Here is a 19,756-nt window from a genome sequence, read left to right as displayed (position 1 = left end):
TGGAAACAATCACCACCTCTGCTGACGCCCTCTACCTTCCTGCCAATGACCATCTTCCTATGATGGGAGACGGCCTTCGCCCAAGTTGAAATAACAGTCTAACGACATTATTGGAATACAATTTTGCGAATAGCAACCTTTGACCCATAGTCAATACGTTTCTGTATGTAAGGACCATAATAAACATGTAATTTATGGGTGTGTGGAGTTTTCTTGCATGTATCATTGTACTGTGATGTCTGTTTACTAGTGGGCCAGTGTGGTGTCTGAAAAGCACGTTGCGCGCTTTCCCCTCATGAACAAAAAGAACATTCACGTCTAACATCATTCTAGTTTCTTATCATATAAAAATGAATCTGTTTTGAAAAACTTCCAATTCATCAATGTAAACATGGTAGCAAAATAAAAAACAATGTGAAAGTATATCACTTGCCGATGAACCACTCTGCCCACACTTACCATGATAAGATAGCCAATAAGCAACACGGGCATCAATAGGATAATCAGCAGGTAGTCAAAGAATGTAAACCGCTTTTTGACAGCGTAGTGCAAGCACGTCCTTTCTTTCTGTAATCAAGAAAATGGGAGTTGTTTCAATATAGCACACACACACTGCTTTCTGGAAATTCATGAACTGCGTGAACTAACCACTGAACAGTTCTGAAAGTCATCATCATGTGGCCACTGAGGACATAACTCGTTCTTTTAATATTAGCTCACATTCCTGAACGCAGGTGGACTGAATCAACTGACATGGTTTCCCTGAGGAACGAGCAAGGAAGCAAGAGAATAAAGGTGAGGGGGTTTTCTTTTAAACTAGTGCTTCCAGTACGGCTGTACGTCGTTATTTCAGTAAGGAAATTGCTGGAAGTCTTTATAATATTCGTTATGTTTTGTGTTTTTAAGTGGAAATCCCCAGTGCCTCCTCTTACTTTTCCTTTTTTTATTCCCCCTTTCTCTCTATTTCATTGCAAAAAAACAATACTTTAAAAACTTATATCAATGCCTTAACACAGAAAATAATCCGATGGTACTACAAAATACTGTACGTTGTATAGTACTTTGATAATCACTGAGTTTGTTGCCTTTTTTAATGATCCCTGCCTAGTGGCGTATTTAGGCTTTCTGCTGCACTAGGCCCACAAATGGACTCCACCTCTGCCAGACTCTCCGCTTTAACCAGATTCCGCCCTTTTAACACACTCGGTCCGCGTTGACCAAGCTACACCTCTCCATCCCCATTGTGTCCCCCATTTTGGCTCCATTACATTATAAGGATGTTTTTTAATATTGCAAGGATTACAAAGTTATTGCTTCCTCTCTATTAATTCAAGCCTGCCATATTTTATTATGTTAGTTAAAAGAGTGGTTTCAGATCTCTGCTGCCAAAGATTTGGAGAAGGCGGTGTGTTTTACAATTGAGTGTACTACAGGTAATTATTGCAGCTGATTGTCTACTTCCGGTTCGGTCCGAAAACAATCTTTTGGAGGAAGCGATAAGAACATAAGCTGTCTGCCAACTGGACACAAGTGAGAGAAGGTTCGAACGAGGAATTTTGGTTTCAATGCTAATATCTCGGTTCTCCCCAAAAATAAATAAATAAATAAATATCTCGGTTCTCTCACAAATTGCCTGTTGTCACTCTATGAGAAGCATCATGACTGGTCTAATATTGATGCAACATAACTACATCCGGCCTTGTCAAATGGTAAAGTTTACATATGAAATATACGCAAGTGGTGCAGGCACATCTTATACACATTTTAGATTTAAAATGAACTCAACCCCCTTCTCATGGTTAGTGCTCTGGTTTTAGCTGGGGAAAAAATGGAAATAAGGCAAGTTAACGGCTGCAGTCGATGTACCTCCAATCCTTTGGAATCCTTTGGGCTGGAACGCCATTAAAATATGGCAAAATCACAAGTGAAGTTTGTAGGCATAGACACCTCACTAGAGTAAATGCAGTTGGAGAAGGTTCTTGGAATCTTTGACTGTGTATTTTTATGATGGAGTAATGGATAAGGGTGACCCTGGACATTCATGTGTGGGAAGTAACAGCATTCCTCGTAGCTCTGCAATGCAGGCACCTTCTACTACAAATGAAGTGGCATATACTGTTTACATCATTGCTGTTTGTACAATTGTTTAAAATAGCCAACACTCCAAGAGTAAGATTGAGCAATAGATCAGGCGTTCTAGCACAATATTATCTTTGTGGGTGTGGTTTAGACTATGTGTCTTGCAAGATTGCATTTAAGGTTATTTAAAATGTTTGTTAACTCCGAAGAGTTGGTAGGACTGTACAATACATAGGAACATTTTGAGATTTGTCATTATATATATAGATGTCCTGCTGTTGTTTAAAGTACTCGTTCCAGGGAAAAGTGCTACCTTGTATTTAAAATATAATTAATGTGTGACAGCGGTGAGCGGAGCTGAGAGGCGAGGTGAAAGGCAGTCTGCCGCAGTCTACCAGTCTTTCCACAGTGGTAATTGTGGGAGTTCCCTATTTCTGCACCTTCACACCGCGGAGCGGTGAGCAGAGCTGAGAGGCGAGGTGAGAGGCAGTCTGCCGCAGTCCGCGGCAGCCGTGGAAGAAATGGAAGAAATGGAAAGTCCACGTGTACAGAGACCTCGACCCGTCACGGCCAACCCGGCTGTGCAAAAACTCCAAAAGCCTGAGTCAAAAATGACGCTTACGGCGGCTAACCAAGCCCAGGAGATCACCCCCAACATCACCCCAGAAGGGGAAGTGGACTCAGGCCGCCACCGTCTAAGGAGCAACAAAAACACACTGGATCCGGAAGCAAGTCTCCCGAAATGGGGGGGGAGTAAACGATCTACCTTCAACACTGCAGGCGCAGGTGGAGCCGGGACCCGATGGTGGAAACTCGAAATACGAGGAGCCAAGGAATGAAGCGAGCCCTGCTGAAGCAACCAGTGTCCTGCGGTGCGCAGTGGCTCCCGGCTGGCTCTGCCTCAGACGGGTGGAGCCCCGGGACACGCCACAGACAACACAGATAACAACAATGACAAGGAGCGAGCCCGGGCAGAAACAGGGAAGGTCTGCAGTGTGGGAGCAGACCCCCCATATGCCCAGGAGCATGTCCAGGAGCATGAACCAGGAAGAGCTGGAGAGCGATGGTACATCCAGAACCGCAAAATAACAGCAGGGGTGACCATCGTCTGGAAGCCCAAGGAAGTGAGCGGGAAAGAGAAAGTGACATGGAAAGGAGTCACAAGGAAAAAAACTCAGACCCAGACACCGATGTGGACACGGACATGGACAAGGAAGCGGAGCGCAGCCGTACCCTCCTAAAAAACAATCCACAGGGAGATAAGTCCAAATGCAAACTTCTAACGAAAAAGCAAGCGAAAACTCAAAACCTGGTGAACACTAAGCCCAGCAAGCTGAAGCAAGCCACAAAAACTACGGCTCCTAACAAAAGGAAGACAACAATGGCGACATTACAAAACCCCCCAAAAAAAGGTGCAACGATGGAACAGTTCCTGCCAAAGCCACTCTTGTCCTGTCCTTTGAAGTCTTTTTTTACCAATTACCAAAAGAGAAAACTGGATACAGACACCGAGTTATCAGATGCAGAGCAGCTGGAAGCCACCCTCGAAATTACGCCTACAAATAAACTCCGCAAAATTGACATTGCAACAGAGACATCACCAACTAATGGGAAACAAAACACTACTCTAGAGGTTCCCTCGCCAGTAAAAAAAGCTAGCCAGAACCACCCACAGACGAGGGAAATCCAGCAGGCGATGGAGTCACCCATGCATTCAAACATAGGCCATCCGTCTGCAGTGACGGAACCGAGAAAGAAAACACCCCAACAACAAAAGGACATCCTGCTGCAAAACACAAAGAACACAATAACGCTAAAAGAGACGCCAACGCCACCAAGGCAAACATTTGCAGAAGAAAGCGCTCCAGCAAATGGAGGGGACCACCCACAAGACAAGCAGGAAAAGGTCCAAAGCTACGTGTGGACAAAAGCTCATATAAATACAGGACAAAATTCACACCCAAGAAGCAAAAAAGTGGCATAGGGAGGCAAGGTCACAAGAAGACCTCATCAATAAGAATTTAATCCCAGCCCAGGTATCGGAAACCCTGCCAGGAACCAAATGGCTCAGTTCTTTGGGAAGCTTTGGATTCACCCGGTGGTAGCAACAAACAACCAAATATCTTTACATCTCCAAAGAATCGGCGCTTCAGTGAAATTTCATCAGCAACTCCAAAAAGCTCACCTTCTAAAAAAACAGATATGTTGATGATAATGTCAGCCATGACAATTGCCTTAGCCCTGTTTGTCAAATTGAATGAGTCGATAAGAGATAGCGTGCAAGATAACACAGCAGTCCTCGCTAACATGGACACTAAAATGAAGTTCATAGAAGGATACATAACAGCAACAGAGACCAAAAACATCAACCAACAAAAAGCCTTGGAACTGAAAGTGTCAATGCATGAAAAATTAGTGGACGCGCTACGAGCCGAAATTAAAAATCAGCTCTGAAACGGGGACAAAAATCTGAGGAAAGTTTCTGCTACGGCCTTACACAAAGACAGCGTCGACGCTATGAAAATCAAAAAACGACCTAAAGAAATAGTGGAAATAGACAATACTTTAATAATGGACAAAGCATCCCAAGATCCTGCACAAACAGGGAAACAACAAACGGTTCTGAAACTGTCAAACCAAGTGGAGGAGCCAGCTAAAACCAAAAATGACCAAAAATCAACAGGGACAGGACATAAAAGTGGTCATGAAGAGGTTGGAGAACAAGACAACACACGGTCCGTCCCCAAAGTTGTAGACCTAACAAGATCGCCCAGATCAGCGGACGAATTCCTGGGGAACTCAGATCTTATAAACCTGTTGCAGCATTGGGAAAGCGATCCTAAAATAAGAGAAAAATCAACTCCGATAAGGGAAGAAGAAAGTAATTAATCGCTGAAGGACAATGATAAAACCAGATACGTAAGAGAATATAGACCAAGAAAAGAAACGTCACAGGAAATACAGACCTGAAGTCGAGGATGAAAGGTTCTTGGATTCCTCAGAATGATATAGAAAGAGCAACAAGTGTGTGTTCATTACCACAAAACAGACGATAACCAAAGTAACTACCGACCTATTCACTCTCCAAAGAGGCAACGACAGAATGATGAAAAAACAGGGGGTGTAAATTTAAGGGGGGCCAGAGAAGTAGCTACTACAAAGGGTCAATGGAACTGATTGAAAACAACTTTGATGCCTACCAACAAGAAATAGCAACGACCAGTGTCCTCTGTTCCCGAATTTAGAGATCTTCCAGAAAGTCACAGTCACACATACACCTATACTCTGGGTTCCTGGAAAACTAGAGGACATATACACTTAATGATGACAGGGGACGTCGACCTGGGCCATTTCAATATCCTGCGCTTACAAGAAACCTGGCTGGCGGATAAACTGTCCCTTGATGGCTTCACGGTAGAAATATCACCAGTAATGAAAGGTCTCTTGGGGCACCCGTTGGCGGGGCTCCGAACTGCAATTAAAATAGGCTTGGGCTTCACCATGATAGCAACACTGAAAAAAATCATACAGGATTCTGGCTATTCTGGTAAACTGGACTCGAAAAACAACCAGCAAAGAAGCAGCTCACCAAACCCAGTTGGCGGTCATAAATATCTACTGGAACCCCCAACGCACAACAACTAAAGCGTTCTGCTCAGATATGGAGGCAACAATCGACAAGATCTATGAGACATACGAAAAGATTGACATTATAATCTGCGGCGACCTGAACGCAAATTGTGGAAAAACCACAGATGATCCTTTGAACCTGTTCCCAAAAGGCCAAACAACAGAAAGAGGAAAGGCCTGGACAAGTTTAACAACTCCAAGAAACCTCCACAATATAGCATCCCTGTTTCCAGAGCAAAGCACAATCCCGACGTGGGAACGGTTAAACGCCAAAGCCACACTGGACCATATATAGGTGAGTCAAGGTTTGCTCCCGATCAGAAAAGTCTTCAATGTACAGAGAACTGTGCACAGTGACCATAATCTTCTCCACTGTGTCTGGCAAGGTAAACGTATATCCAAACGGTTATACAAACACGATTTTGCAATAAATAATCAGCTATCAAGGCTTCGCCTTACTGCAACAGACGTAAAAAAGATGAATGCCAAACACAACATCGAGGGTATTCTGGCAACACAATCGTATAGCTTTGCAAGACCCAACTATCTCCCTTTCCTGTTGGCCCACAGAGTAACATCGACTGCTCAGAAAAAACAAATAGAACAACCGAAACATGTATATGACAAGTTGGTGGTTGAAAAACAGAAAGCAACGCGTAAAGTGAAGCGAATCGCGATGAAAACGAACACTCCCGAAGCCTGGTGTCATTGGGAAGACGAAGCAAAAAAATACTCCAAATGGATTCAACATCGAAGAGCGGCACTGTACCAACAAGATTCGGAAGAAATGCTGCAAAGACGGAGTACCAAAACATCTGGCGAATTTTGGTTCTTGATTAAAACATCTCAATCAGAAACGAGATCTCTAACTCTGGCTCGGAAGCCCAATGGACATCACATTTTACGTCCCTTTTTGACTTCCCCTACACTAGGCAGCCAATCATAATACAGGATTCTACCACTCTATGGGCTGACGTGACGAACAGTGATGAGATCGAAAACTTGATCATCAAACTCAAAAACTCAAGAGCACCGGGCCCTGACGCTTGACAAATATTGAACTGAAGCAAGCTCTGAAATAGTGGGCAGCAGTGATCAGTAAAATCTTTAGCCATTGTGGGAGAATGAAATCGATCCCAGAAACATGGTCAAGGGCCATCATAGTGTCGATCTTCAAGAAAGGAAGCAGAGAAAACCCAGAGAGCTACCAGCCCATAGCTCTCTTAGACATCACAGGGAAAATCTACGCCTCCAGTCTACTTGAACTCTTCAGAAGGTGGTACAAAAATGCACCATGTAACAATCACTTCCAAATGGGCTTCCAGAAAAATTGTAGTACGGCCTTCAACATTTTGCTACTTAACATCTTAAAGCTCAAAGTGAAGGAAGGGGCACCAAAAGTATATATTGCTTTTGTGGACCTATCAAAAACTTTTGATAAAATTGATCGAGCAAAACTGTGGGCTAAACTAGAAAACTGGGATTGCCCAAAAGAGATCCTGGAGCCAATCACACCCTCCACGTTGACACGCAAATCAGGGTAAAACTCAACAGACAAGGCACCCTGTCCGAGGAAATTCCTGTCAACAGAGGAGTCAAACAGGGCTGCCCTCTGGCGCCGGTGCTCTTTATTTCTTTCTTAGGCGATTACCAACAGTGGGATACAAAAGCAAGGGCCTCCCCCCCCAAAATAGGGTCAACACCCATCTCAAGACTCATGTACTCTGACGACGTGATATTGATCGATGAAACTCAAATTGGGCTACAAAGAAAACTGGATAATCTGGACAGATACATTGAAGATAATAATCTGGAAATCAACAAAACAAAAACGAAAATCCTTGTACTGGATAAACCGGCAAAAAAGCACAAAAAAACCAAAACTTGTATCTGGACAAAACTAAAATTGAGGTAGTAAGAAACTTCAAATAATTGCGAGTGACATTCGACAGCTCGGCTAAAGAAACTTCAATGCAAGACACGCTATGGGAGAAAACTAAGCGGCTGACATCCCAGACTAAGCTAGTCAATAACAAATATGGTAAATTCTCACTTCTTCCTGCCATCCAATTTTACAGAACAAAAGTTGTGCCGTCATTAATCTATGGGATGGACGCATCTGTCAACATGCCTCAAACCATCTGGAACAAACTTGAGGGGTACATCTGGAAGGCTATTTTGGTACTACCAAAATCAACACAAATGGCAGAAATCAGACAGGAACTGGGGCTCGTCTCTGTGGCAGGCTTAGTGGAACAAAGTGCGATGCTACTATAGCGGAAATTTCTAGTAGCAAACTCACTACCCATCTACAACATCATCACGGAAGAACTGAGGAGCGAAACATTTAAGGGCATATACACATGGGTAGCACGCCAAAAAGAAATATTGAACGAGGTGGCATGTTCGGAGGAGGATTTGAGATATAATCCACAAAGAGTGAAAAAAAAGATGGAACTGAAAGACTGGATTGAAACCATCGAGAAAGCAAGTGCAAACAAACTTCTGACACCCCCCCCCCCCGACTTTCAACAAAGTCAAATCACCGCATAATTATTGCATCAAATTTCCTAATAAAGTGCTGCGGACGTTATTCATGAAAGCCAACTCATAATAAAAAAATAAAAAAATTGTGTGACATACTTTGCAGTTGGTTCTCCTGGAAGTACTGATCGTGCAGCAGAATGCCATCAAAGATACATGATAAACCCAGCAGGGGTGTCATTTGCCTGCTTAGCACTAAGTAGCTTCTGTAACAATGACTGAATGGATATCTTTATGACCTTGACAGCAGTGAAACAATGTGTACATTTGGCACACAGCTTTTGTTCTCACCCTTCTATGGGGTTGGTTATCCTTTCGAATGTTTCTTGATACACTTGTGCATTCAGATTTACTCTTCGCTATGATCTATTTCATGCTTGCACCTTTTGGGGGGCCACAGACATCTGAAATGTGGGGATGGGGAGGGAAATTAGTGTTTGCTTATGAACATTATGTTAGTGCCACCTGTGGGAACTCTGTGCTTGACTTAAGCATAGGCTTGCATTTAATATTGTAAAATGATGCATCATTTTTAACCTTTACTTTTCTGAAGGGAAACCCCTAATTTTTGCAACGTTTTAAAAATGCATGTCGTGTATTTGAATATAAAAGTGATTGCTTAACATAGTGTATGTATGTATTGATTAGAAAGAACTCCAAAGATAATGTGAAGCGGCACCAATAAGAACAATGAGTAGTCCAGGAACAATGCATATGTTTTCTGATCATATTGGATTGGATTCATTGTTGCCATCAACGGTAAATTAGTCAATGGCAATGAAGTGACTCAGGATTGTGTCAAGTCTTCATTCGCATTGTGCACTTCCGGAAGTCTGAGGATTAATACTATGCACTGTTTTGTGGTCCAAAAACCTCAAAAATGAGCCCCACCATATCTCGAAATTGTTTGATTTCATTTCAGAGGTTTTTTTACACACATAGCTCACATCCTGGACTTCTAAAAACCGGATCAGTCAAACTTAAGATATTCACTTTTTAAACAAAACCCATTACTGATCATTCCAAACATGAACAGTAGGCAGAGATGGAGTCACAGAATTAGAAATATACCACAAAAAGTACAAAAACATCCACAGCCACAACAGACACAGAACCTCCCTTATGCAGTCATGCACAGTAGGCTCAAGGGCACAAAGCAAAATGAAAAATATACAATGAAATGAAGAATATTCTGTAAAAGATTATCTGCAACCGCTATGCTGAGGAGGGCCATCCTACATGCACAGTATGATTAGCGGGATCGAAAAAAAAATGAAAAGCAGAACATGAAAGGAAATATTTTCTGCAACACGCACTAAGTGATCAGCCACATCCAACACGTAGTAGGGCTGCCAAACACGCACTGTATGGTTGGAGGAATAAAAAACATTTAACAAAAAAAAAAACACACACACACAAACAGCCAGATGCAATGCGTGCGCACACCCACGAATGTGCAGTAGGGTTGGAGTAACAATACAAAATGAAATATATACAGCAAAATGAAAAATATACAGCAAAATGCACAAGGTGATTTTCCACAAATTAACACACGTCAGGGCTGCAATGCCTGTATTAGGGTAAGAGGGAGAAATAAAATGAGAAACATACAGCTAAATTAAACATTCTGTGAAACACAGAAGGCGATTCGCCACACCCAATGCACAATCAGACCACTGGTCATGTGCAGAAGAGTCAGTGGGATAAAATGAAACGCAAAACATTCAACAAAATGAAAAATATTCTGCAAAACACACAAGATGATTATGCAGTTGAAGAGGTTGAAGGAACAAAATAATAAATAAACTGCAAAACAAAAAAATCCACAAAGCACACAAAACATCGGCAGCAACCCCAAACCCCAACACAAACACACTCTGAACCCTATTCAGTCATAAGTAGTAGGGTCAGAGGGACAAAATAACATGACAAATATACAAAAAATGGAAAAATATTCCACAATAGACACAAGATGATCTCCAACAAATCAACTACCATCAGGTCTATCATGCATGAAGTAGGAGTGATGGGACAAAATGAAATGAAAAACATACTGAAGAATAAGCAATATTCTGCAAAATGCACCAGATGAGTGTCCTCCACCAACAGGCCATGTGACCACAATACATGTGCAGTCAAGTTGGATCGACAAACGAAATAAAAAACATTTTTAACTGAAAAATATTCCATGAAACACACAAAATGATCGGCCACACACAACACACAGTAAGAGGCCATACATATGCAACAGGGTCAGAGGTACGAAATTAAATAAATTGTATACCTCAAAACGAAAGATATTCAGTGCAACACGTGGGACTATCTGACACAACCAACACAAATCTGTCAACATAAGTCACAGAAAAAACATACAATCCTCTCTTAAATTGGTCTTGGAAGGATAGCTCAGGGGCAACGTGCTCGCCCTGCAAGCAAGATGACATGGAGCACCACAGGTTCGATCCCTGGGTCTGTGCTTAGAAATCTCTGGGTATTAAGCGTGTTATAAATAATCTAATCTTTTATAAATAAAAAAGAGATTGATGGTAAAAATTTGAAAAGTTCACCTAGTAGACATAAGAGAAATGCACTCGATCCATGGCGACAAGTAGCAAAAATGTAACTATGGCTTTCTGTAAAAAGCTGTTTGTCACCCTAAGCTAACTTCATGTTTGGCAAAGGTTTCACCCAGAGTCTAGCCATGCACACTGACATTTTTATTTGACATTTACTGCAAAGTGCGTTTACAGTAAATGTCAAATAAGTTTCAAACATCCCAGAATTTCATTGTACTCATCAGCAAGGCCGAGAAGCATGCAAATAGTCCTCGACCTTCAGAAAAACTACTTGATTATGTGAGTGGTTGGGTTGATTTTGCAAGGGCTACCCCTTATTACCATCTTCTTACAACATCACACCCAACAACATTTCCCATTCGCATGTTGATACACAAATGCTGGTAAACACAATGAAAACTGACCTTCCCAAGTGAATTATGTAACACACTCCTTATTATGGTGCGATTGTTTTGACTGAGAGTGAGACTCTTATAAAATTCGCCTTCAGGAACAATAAATGTTGGACCCTGTAGTAACTCTGGATATATACAGAAATCTATACCCTTCTAATTGGAGACAAAGGTACCAACGAAAAAAACAAACAGCAATTCTAGCGGGCTACTGTTTTGACTTTGTAGCCACTATTTAATTTGAAAAATAGAAATGTTCAAATATCAGAATTTTTCAAAAAATGACATATAGACATACAAATTTGTACAATCATTAATGAAACCAAGAAAACATCAATGAAAACAAAACATAACAAAAACAAACACATACATCAGCAACGTGCAGACAAAGTACAACATACTATTAACATATTGGCACATTGACAGTACTGCAAAACAAAAGGGCAAATTAAGGTTCCATCAATGTTAGTTTGAATTAATGTTTAGTGTCTAATACTAAGTTAAAACATAATGTTGGCATTTCCAACATTTGTAGAATTTAACAATTTATAGGCAGTAACCTTAATTTGCCACGAGAACAGTAGCAGCATTAACAGCTTTAGGTGGGCAGCTGAAAGATGGCACAAGATAGCACTAGCACATAGTAGCACATGTTTTCTATAACACAGACAAGTGGTGCAATGTAGCTTTTGTTCTCTGCATTGTAGCTCTTAGTTCCTGCCAGCATTATAACACACACCACTATGCTATTAACATACACTATTGATATTTAAAGAACACACTGGGCCTCATTACCGTTGCTACCGTACCGCCATACTAGGAGTTCTTAAAGGTATCGGTGCTACCACCCTCCCCATTCCCATTGAGCCCTATAGGGCCAAATGGGGATGGGGAGTCCCTTATTACTGGCACCCGCGAATGGGCAATTACCGGGTCCGCCAAACTCAACATGACCCGGTAATTGCCCATTCGCAGGTCCCGGAAAAAAATGGATACCGGCGGCAGCTGGCTACCGCCAGCCTCGTAATGAGGCCCACTGCGTCACGTCTGTGATCGGCCCGCAGCACACTGCATGGCATACTGAAGGTACATGGTGCCTGACACCACATTGCCGAAAACACCACACTTCACAGAAATCACACAGTACAGGTTTGCATACCCACAATCAAGCACCTGACAGCACATTTTCAGGTCACACAAGAACAGAATAGATGGTGAAGAACACCCAAAGACATATGTTTACCATATGGTCTGTACCTGTACACAGACGCACAGTTCATCCCGTTACATTTTTCCCTCATGGCAAACCTATGCACCCCTTTTCTGGACCTTTGTGGAACACCAAATGTGGGACACATGACACTATTATTTTGCCCTGTATTTTAGGTGTATTAAGCATTTTGGAGCAAGAGCTTTGCCATTTTCTAGGCCTCAAGTAAGTGGTATTTAAATGCACTTGGTCGAAATTTGTCTTGCCCTGCAGACAGGCCGAGAGCTCAAGGGCAGGTGGGCAAGGGTGTGAGATAGTTACCAGCACTTTATTTAAAGAGAAGCGTTTCGCAAGGGATGCACGCTTGGTCCCAGACAGCAAGTGCTGCCTCATCAGGTACAGAAAGAATACATAATGTTTGTGAAGGCCACAGTGAGGGTTCTCAGGCAGCAACAATATGAAATTAGATGGAGAAACTAGCAGAAATTAGCATCCAGGAGCAGTGCTCAGCAGTGGACCGATGACGTTTTTTCTAGCAGGCCATTCATTGTAGGGCGGAAGCCAAGACGCAATGTACCCGGACTAGCAACATGTAACAAGATAGAGCGCTACATAGTGAGCATGTACTGATGGTAAGAATGAGAAATGAATATAGGAGGTGTGTGCCATGTTTGTTTGTTGCCCATTGGTCCACTGTGGTTGGACGTGACGCCCTTTATCAAACTCTTCTCACGAGCTGGGATTGGTGCATTCATCGGGCAGATCAAGGGGGTTACGACCATGTCGGGTGGGTGATGTCCTTTGTGTAAGAAAATGGTAATGACCAATTGTATTTTAGCAATGTATAGGACTGTTAATGTGACTGGGGACGCCCAGCCAATTATGTTAGGATGTCAGTTCCTTTGCCTTCTGATACTCTGCTGCTTGTTTGCTCGTTGTGAGTTATTTTTTTTTTTATGTTCCCTGTGCGACTTGAGGCCTACAGGCGATGTGGTGTGTTTTAAGAATTGATATAAATAAATAAAATTATTATTTTGTTACATTCTTGTTGTGATATGTTACGGTCTTGATGCTGGCTATAAAATGCTTGGCCAGCTAGAAGCGTGTTGAAGTTGGCTTGTTTTGTTCCTCTTCTCGGCCGTGATGTACAAATACATTGTTTTCTTTACTGCATGTGGTGCACTCTTTTTTTAGAGTTTTTGTGTATTGATTTTTCCGGTTTTCGACCCGAGTTGGGAGCACCCCACGCCTTTACAATCTGCATGGGCATCCCAAAAATACCAATAAATCAAACGTATTGTATTTTGGGTCAGGTTTGTTGATGTCCTGATTATCATTTGTACTGACCTAGAAGTAAAGCCAAATGCATATATTTAAGCCCCACATAATAATGATGTTAACTTAAAGTTTACTTTGAAGGTTATCAGCTGTGACACCAAGTACATGATATTAGGTTAGAAATGAAATATGAAAATCTAAAAAGCTCATTGTACCTTAAACCCACAAGTGCTAATACTGTGTTACGCACTAAAAGTAGCCACCCCTCCACCCCCCATTAAAATGGAGTATCCACTATGGGAAATGTTAAAAGCAAAGTTGAATACAAGCTCCACAAGTGGTTTTCGGAAATAGTCTTTCTTTCTTCATACCTTTGTCTAAAAATAACATTTTCATAAAAGTAAAACACATAAAATAAATACTTCATAATAAAACAGCTAGCAATGTCATGTCATTATAGGACACAACTGATAACAGCCCATTATAACAGCACATTAAAATTAACAAACCTGCGTCGAACTGACATAGCAAGAATGAAATAGTTCACAATGATAATAGAGCCTGATCAGCAGCCATTAGCACGTGGACGTATGCCAGGCAACACATAAAAACACACCATTTATTACGTAACAGCAATATTGTTTTCTGTTGATTCATGCTGTAAGCTTTACAGAATAGAAGAAAATGCATTAATGTCGCTAGTCCATCAGGCTTGAATGGACGTGTACATTCTCCAAAAGGTTTGCCCATCCACATAATGTTGTAATTGAAAGCAAGCTATAACCTCTTCTAGCTGTCCAGAATCGTCCAGAGAGCTTGTGGGTCATCTTTCTCGCTGGGAAATCAATAGATCGTGGATTCTATTTGTATCTTTATTCCATTCGTGTGGCACTTTTCTTTCTAAAAAGTATCCATGAGCTTAGTAGAGGCTTTCTATTCTTGCAGTTAAAGATTGGACTCTCAAACGAGTGTTCACAGTACATGGCAATCAAATTCTTCTTAATTCTCAAAAGGCAGAGTTTCCTATCCATATGTCAGAAATCCATAATGTCTTTTGGGATCTTTTGAGAGAAACTTGCAGATGTGTTACACCAAATTGAAACCCATAGTTGTGATGGCGTGACAGCGATTTACACTTATACCTATTTTGCAGGGCAAAGATTGGGGCCGATTTAAGAAGCCCTTGAGCAACTTTGAAGAAAAGACATCTCCACAATTCCACAACCCCTTTTGCTGGGTATGCTGTCATCATGATATCAATAGGGTAAGATCGTATATATCTCAGGGGACGTCCTGTAACATGCGTCTTCTCTGTTTTAAAGGAGGATCTTTCCAACAAAGATGTTTATTAAACCGAATGCCTAGTCAAAAATATGAACGTTCTCTAGGGGCACACCACCTCCTTTTACTTTTCATCCATGATTCATTTTGCAGATTATTTCACATTTATCATCATATCATGCATCCTGATAAAATCAGTGTCTTTAAATGATCTTGCAGTTCTCCCAGTTAAGACTAACATCATCTGCATAGCACAACAAAGGGACAGGCTGAGAACCAACATCTGGAGTAGCTTGCGCAAGTTTTTTCTGCATGGAATCAGTACAGAGTTCAAACAGAATGGTGACAGCACACATCCCTCCTCACCCCATTCATTAAGAAGCTTGTAACATTGCCAAATGATTTGAATCTTACGGGTAGCCAAAAAGAGCCCCAGGTTATGCCTTCCAAAAGAGTAATTTGAACACACGCCAGGTGCTGAAACCACGTACCAATAACAGTGCGACGTCGCCGAAACATGTCTGCGGAGGTATGCTGGAGAGGAGCAGGAGCTGGGAGGGGTGATTAGAACATTGGCTCCTCTCAGTGTTCTTCTTAGTGCAATACGTTGGCTAATCCTCAATTTCCTAAGTGTAAAGCTTCTGAGTGCAATACATTGGCTAGCCTTGACAATTCATCTAAGTGCGATACCTTGGCTAGCATCCATAAGTCGTCTAAGTGCAATGCCTTGGCAAACATTCACCCATTGATCTAAGTGCAGCACATTGGCTGAACTGCACAATTCTTCCATGTGTGATACCACGGTTAACCTTTGAAATTCTTCCAAGTATAATGCATTGTCTAACCTTCACTATTCATCTAAGAGCAGCACAGTGACCAACATTCATCTGAGTGCAATACATTGGCCAATATTCACAATTCATCTAACTGCAGCTCAGTGACCAACATTCACCATTCTTCTAAGTGCAATACATTGCCTAACCTTCGCTATTCATTTAGCAACCATTTTGCTATTTGCATAACAGGGAATGAAGTAAACAAGTTTTTCCCCAATCGGCATTATCTAAACATTTATCTACTGGGGCAAACATGAAGTAGACTGTTTCTATTTATTGCTATGTAACACCCCAAATAAAATTGTGAACATGTTTCATTTTCTGTTTCACGGTAAATAAAGCAGAAAAGTCTGTCTGGTATGATTTTCCCATAACTTTTTTAAATAACAGATTCGCCAAAAACCTGTTTGCTGCATTCCAGGTTACATAAGCAGAAAAAACGGATGCAAAGAGCATTTCCTCAATAATCAGGCCACAGAACTGGCTGCACTATGGCATTTACTGCGTAAAAAGACTGTTGCTGTGACATAAACAAAATATGCAGTAACATCTGAAAATACTACAAAGGCACAGCATGCAGCACAAGAAAGTAGATATGTGTGTGGAAGCAAGCGTTTGGCGTATGGTTTTTCGACAGTAGAGCAGAACCTTCGGCAGAAGGGCAAAAAACATGGACTTAATTGTGCGTGATGTATTCACAGAGGGGACCGTTTTATTTTTGTTTTGTGAAACTGGAGGATGGTGAGGTCATTCTGAGCCTGCAGCCGGATCGACTTCCAGAGTCGGGTGTGGCAGGATAAGGACTGTTTGCAAGTCTTCTCTTTTCGGGGCTAGCTTTGCCTGCAACCCTTTTATGGATTTGTTATGGATGGTGTGAGAGCCACGTGTGGAGTTTTGCCAGCAGGTATGTTGGTGTGCTGTTCGCAAATGCTTTGTAGATAATGCAAGCAATTTTGAACAGGATCCTGGCATGGAAGGGGTTGTTGGGAAAGATTTGTCTTTTAGGCAACTTCCCCTCCATATTCTATGGACCCACAAACCTTTTGCTTTTGTTTTACACCTTGTCCTGATTTTTTACATACAAGTGAATCTTCCTTCCATGGCCTTTTTGTGCATTTGTTATGGGGAAAGTGACTAGTCCTCCAAACTATCAGTACTGGGAAACTATTTTTCCCTTTTATCTTTGACATGTTACCTGTTTGGGTAACTTTTTCATATTGCACACAGCATCTTTCAATGCAGTGCAATAAGAATACTTTTATATTACCCTAGACTTTTACCAAAGGGATTTTTGGTTACTTTTAAATATGCCTAAAGACAAGCTGGTGGCAGCAGTTACATTATTGCTGTATTTTTTGTGTGCCCATTCGCGTTTAGCGCGTTTGGCTACTAACAGTGGCTAGTTTCCTAAGATGGCTGGGCCAAGAAATTATTTTGCTTGTTCTTTGGCCATTTTGCTTTGGCCTTCTTCTTGCATTCTCAGTTCAGGAATACCCTTTTATGCTCATGCATTTGCTTCGGAAAGCTGCCGTTTTCGCATGCTAGTGCATGCCATGTGTGTATGGACCCAGGAAGTGGGCTGCGACTGTCTGGTCCGAATCCACAAACTGGTGCCAGTGAGTCTAGTGTGCACTCAGGAGAAAGCCCCACAGTGATTCCTTATTGGAACACTGCTGGTGGGCATGAGTGGTGCAGATCATTGCTATTGGAAGGATGAGTTTGATCTCTCACCTGGATTTAGAATATGAAGGAGTCCTGCACCCATTTCAGCAGATCACAAGAGGAGCCAAGTATCCTGTGTAGCTGTGCAGACAATGGACGAATCCTGAAGAGGCCTGGCAACCATTCTTGCTGCTGTCCCAATGAGGCACTTCTGGACTACCTGATCTTAGAAGACCCTTGCTGGTGCTTCGGCCCTTTGCACTAGTGGGGCCAACCAGTCTCTATGCCTTCTCACGATCCTGCACCCTGGAGACTTTGGAAGGGTCCCTGTACCACCTAGTGGACTGACCAGCTCTGTTTTGATCTACCGTGCCAGAAGCTTCGCCGTTCTGCTTTTTTGCCCGGACCTTTGGTCGTTGCCAGCTAGCTCTACAAGTTGCCTTCTAGCCAGGTTTGAGCATCCCAGTATCCAGGGATCCTGTTCTGGCATGCTTCCTTTGTTCGCGACTGGAGACACGCCTGCTGTCACCCGTGTGTGGTGGCTGTAGCTGGAACCGATCATTCCCTGTTTGTTATAGTGTCTTGAAGAGTCCTGCATCCGTGCATGCTGTATTTCTTCACTGGAAAGGTTAGCACTGAGCTCCTGGACCAGACCGGAAACGTCCTTGCACGCACAGCTACTGGCCATCTTCTACTGGATTCAACAGCGGGGAAAATCTACCTCCAGCGAATCCCATTCGACCTGCCAAGTCCTTTGGGAAATCGGAGTAGGGCGGTGAGTAGGCGCAATACTTACCAGTGCCACTATGTCCTCCATTGTTAGGTTTGTGAAGAACTTTTATATATATTGCATTCCATTGCTTTTTAAAGGTTTATTTAAAAAGCTGTTCTAAAAAATAGTAAAAGTACTTTACTTAACTGTAAATGACCCGAGAATTCTTCTGGAACCTTGTTCATCCCCACAGGAACATTTCTTAACTTTGTCCCCTCTCTGAAAGGAACTTTGTGAACTTTTGGGCACAAATCCCCATTCAATTTAGGGTTGAACAAATAAAGCGAGGGCTCCTATTCTTGTGGACTGGTTATCCAATTGCTTTACTACTTACCTTCCCTTATAGGTACATAGGTGAATTGTGTGCAGTTATAACCAAAGGTGACTTTATATATGTTTTCTATTTAGAGTATTGTGTGATGATATTATCTGCTTGATTCATTTTCCTAGTGCGTTTTTGGACCTATAATAAAATATATTATTTTTGTCCTTACCATTCTAAGTAGAATCATTGCGTATTTCACTGTGTGGATTGATTGTGAACCCCTGACCCCACTGACCTTTCCTGAGACTTAGCATTGATCAATCTCCACACTTACCTTGATTGGTTTTGGCTAAACTTTCAGAATTTCCCTGTTCACTATAACTAAGTTGGCCTCCTGAAATCTCTCCCCCACGCCAGATTTGAGTAATCCATCTTAACAGGGGGAGGCAGTGATGCTTGTACAGGGAGGGAGAGATGTTGTTGAATTTGTGGTTGCCTGTAATGAGATGGGCAGCATGAGGGACGCCCTTGAGGGGGGTGTAACGATCCTTCAGATGGCATCACTGCTCCCCAGGGCCCAGGGGGAACCCTTCTCCATGAGGCTCAGGAGGTGAGGCCGCTAACCAATAGTCTTCCTGGGGTTATATGAGGGAGGGCCTCATGGAGAGGGACTCATTGTCACGTCCCCCGGTTTCTTAGGGTATTCTTATGTCCAGGGAAGAAGCCCGTGGCGTTTAACTTGGCGTTTGCGGCAACGCCGACGCCACCGCCGGTAATCAACTACATCTCCCAAGAGGACGATGCCCGCCAGGAACCTTTGGAACGTTTTTTACTTTCTTTTTGCGTGCGTTCCACGCCTCGATTGCATTTCACTCCCTATAATTGGCCACGCCCCCAGTAAGCCGGTGCTCCTAAACCATTGCGTTACGCGAGCTACGCTCTTGGAATAAGTTCCTTCTCCCCTTTTCCTTGCCTTTCTGGTTCCTGAATTCTAGGCTTACCTTGGACCTTGGACCTTGTTATCGTCTCCTTGGTTCTGCCTTAGACCTTCGTTTGATCAACTCCCCTGCTCGACCACGGAATACACCTCGGACTTGTTTTGGATTCTGCTTCTCATCTCTGGTTTCCGGCTCCCTTCAACCCCGTAGTCTTCAAATCACTCCTGGCCACCCGCTCCCCGAGTGGAGAAACCTCACTTTTTGGTTATTGTTGGGACGCTTTGCTGTGCTCA

The 19,756-nt window shown here is 42.4% G+C and overlaps 1 protein-coding gene across 1 annotated transcript in view; it reads right to left on the bottom strand.

The window, feature by feature from the left end:
* Window positions 1-19,756, bottom strand: part of ANKRD22 (ankyrin repeat domain 22) — a 472,549-nt gene that overhangs the window by 297,214 nt on the left and 155,579 nt on the right. Inside the window, exon 3 of the mRNA XM_069611281.1 lies at window positions 460-567. Coding sequence (XP_069467382.1) covers window positions 460-567 — 108 coding nt within the window. The remainder of the gene's footprint in view (window positions 1-459; window positions 568-19,756) is intronic.

The sequence above is a fragment of the Ambystoma mexicanum genome, chromosome 8, assembly GCF_040938575.1.
Source record: "Ambystoma mexicanum isolate Mex_15411 chromosome 8, UKY_AmexF1_1, whole genome shotgun sequence".
NCBI lineage: Eukaryota > Metazoa > Chordata > Amphibia > Caudata > Ambystomatidae > Ambystoma > Ambystoma mexicanum.
This window is presented reverse-complemented; position numbering and strand designations above follow the sequence as displayed.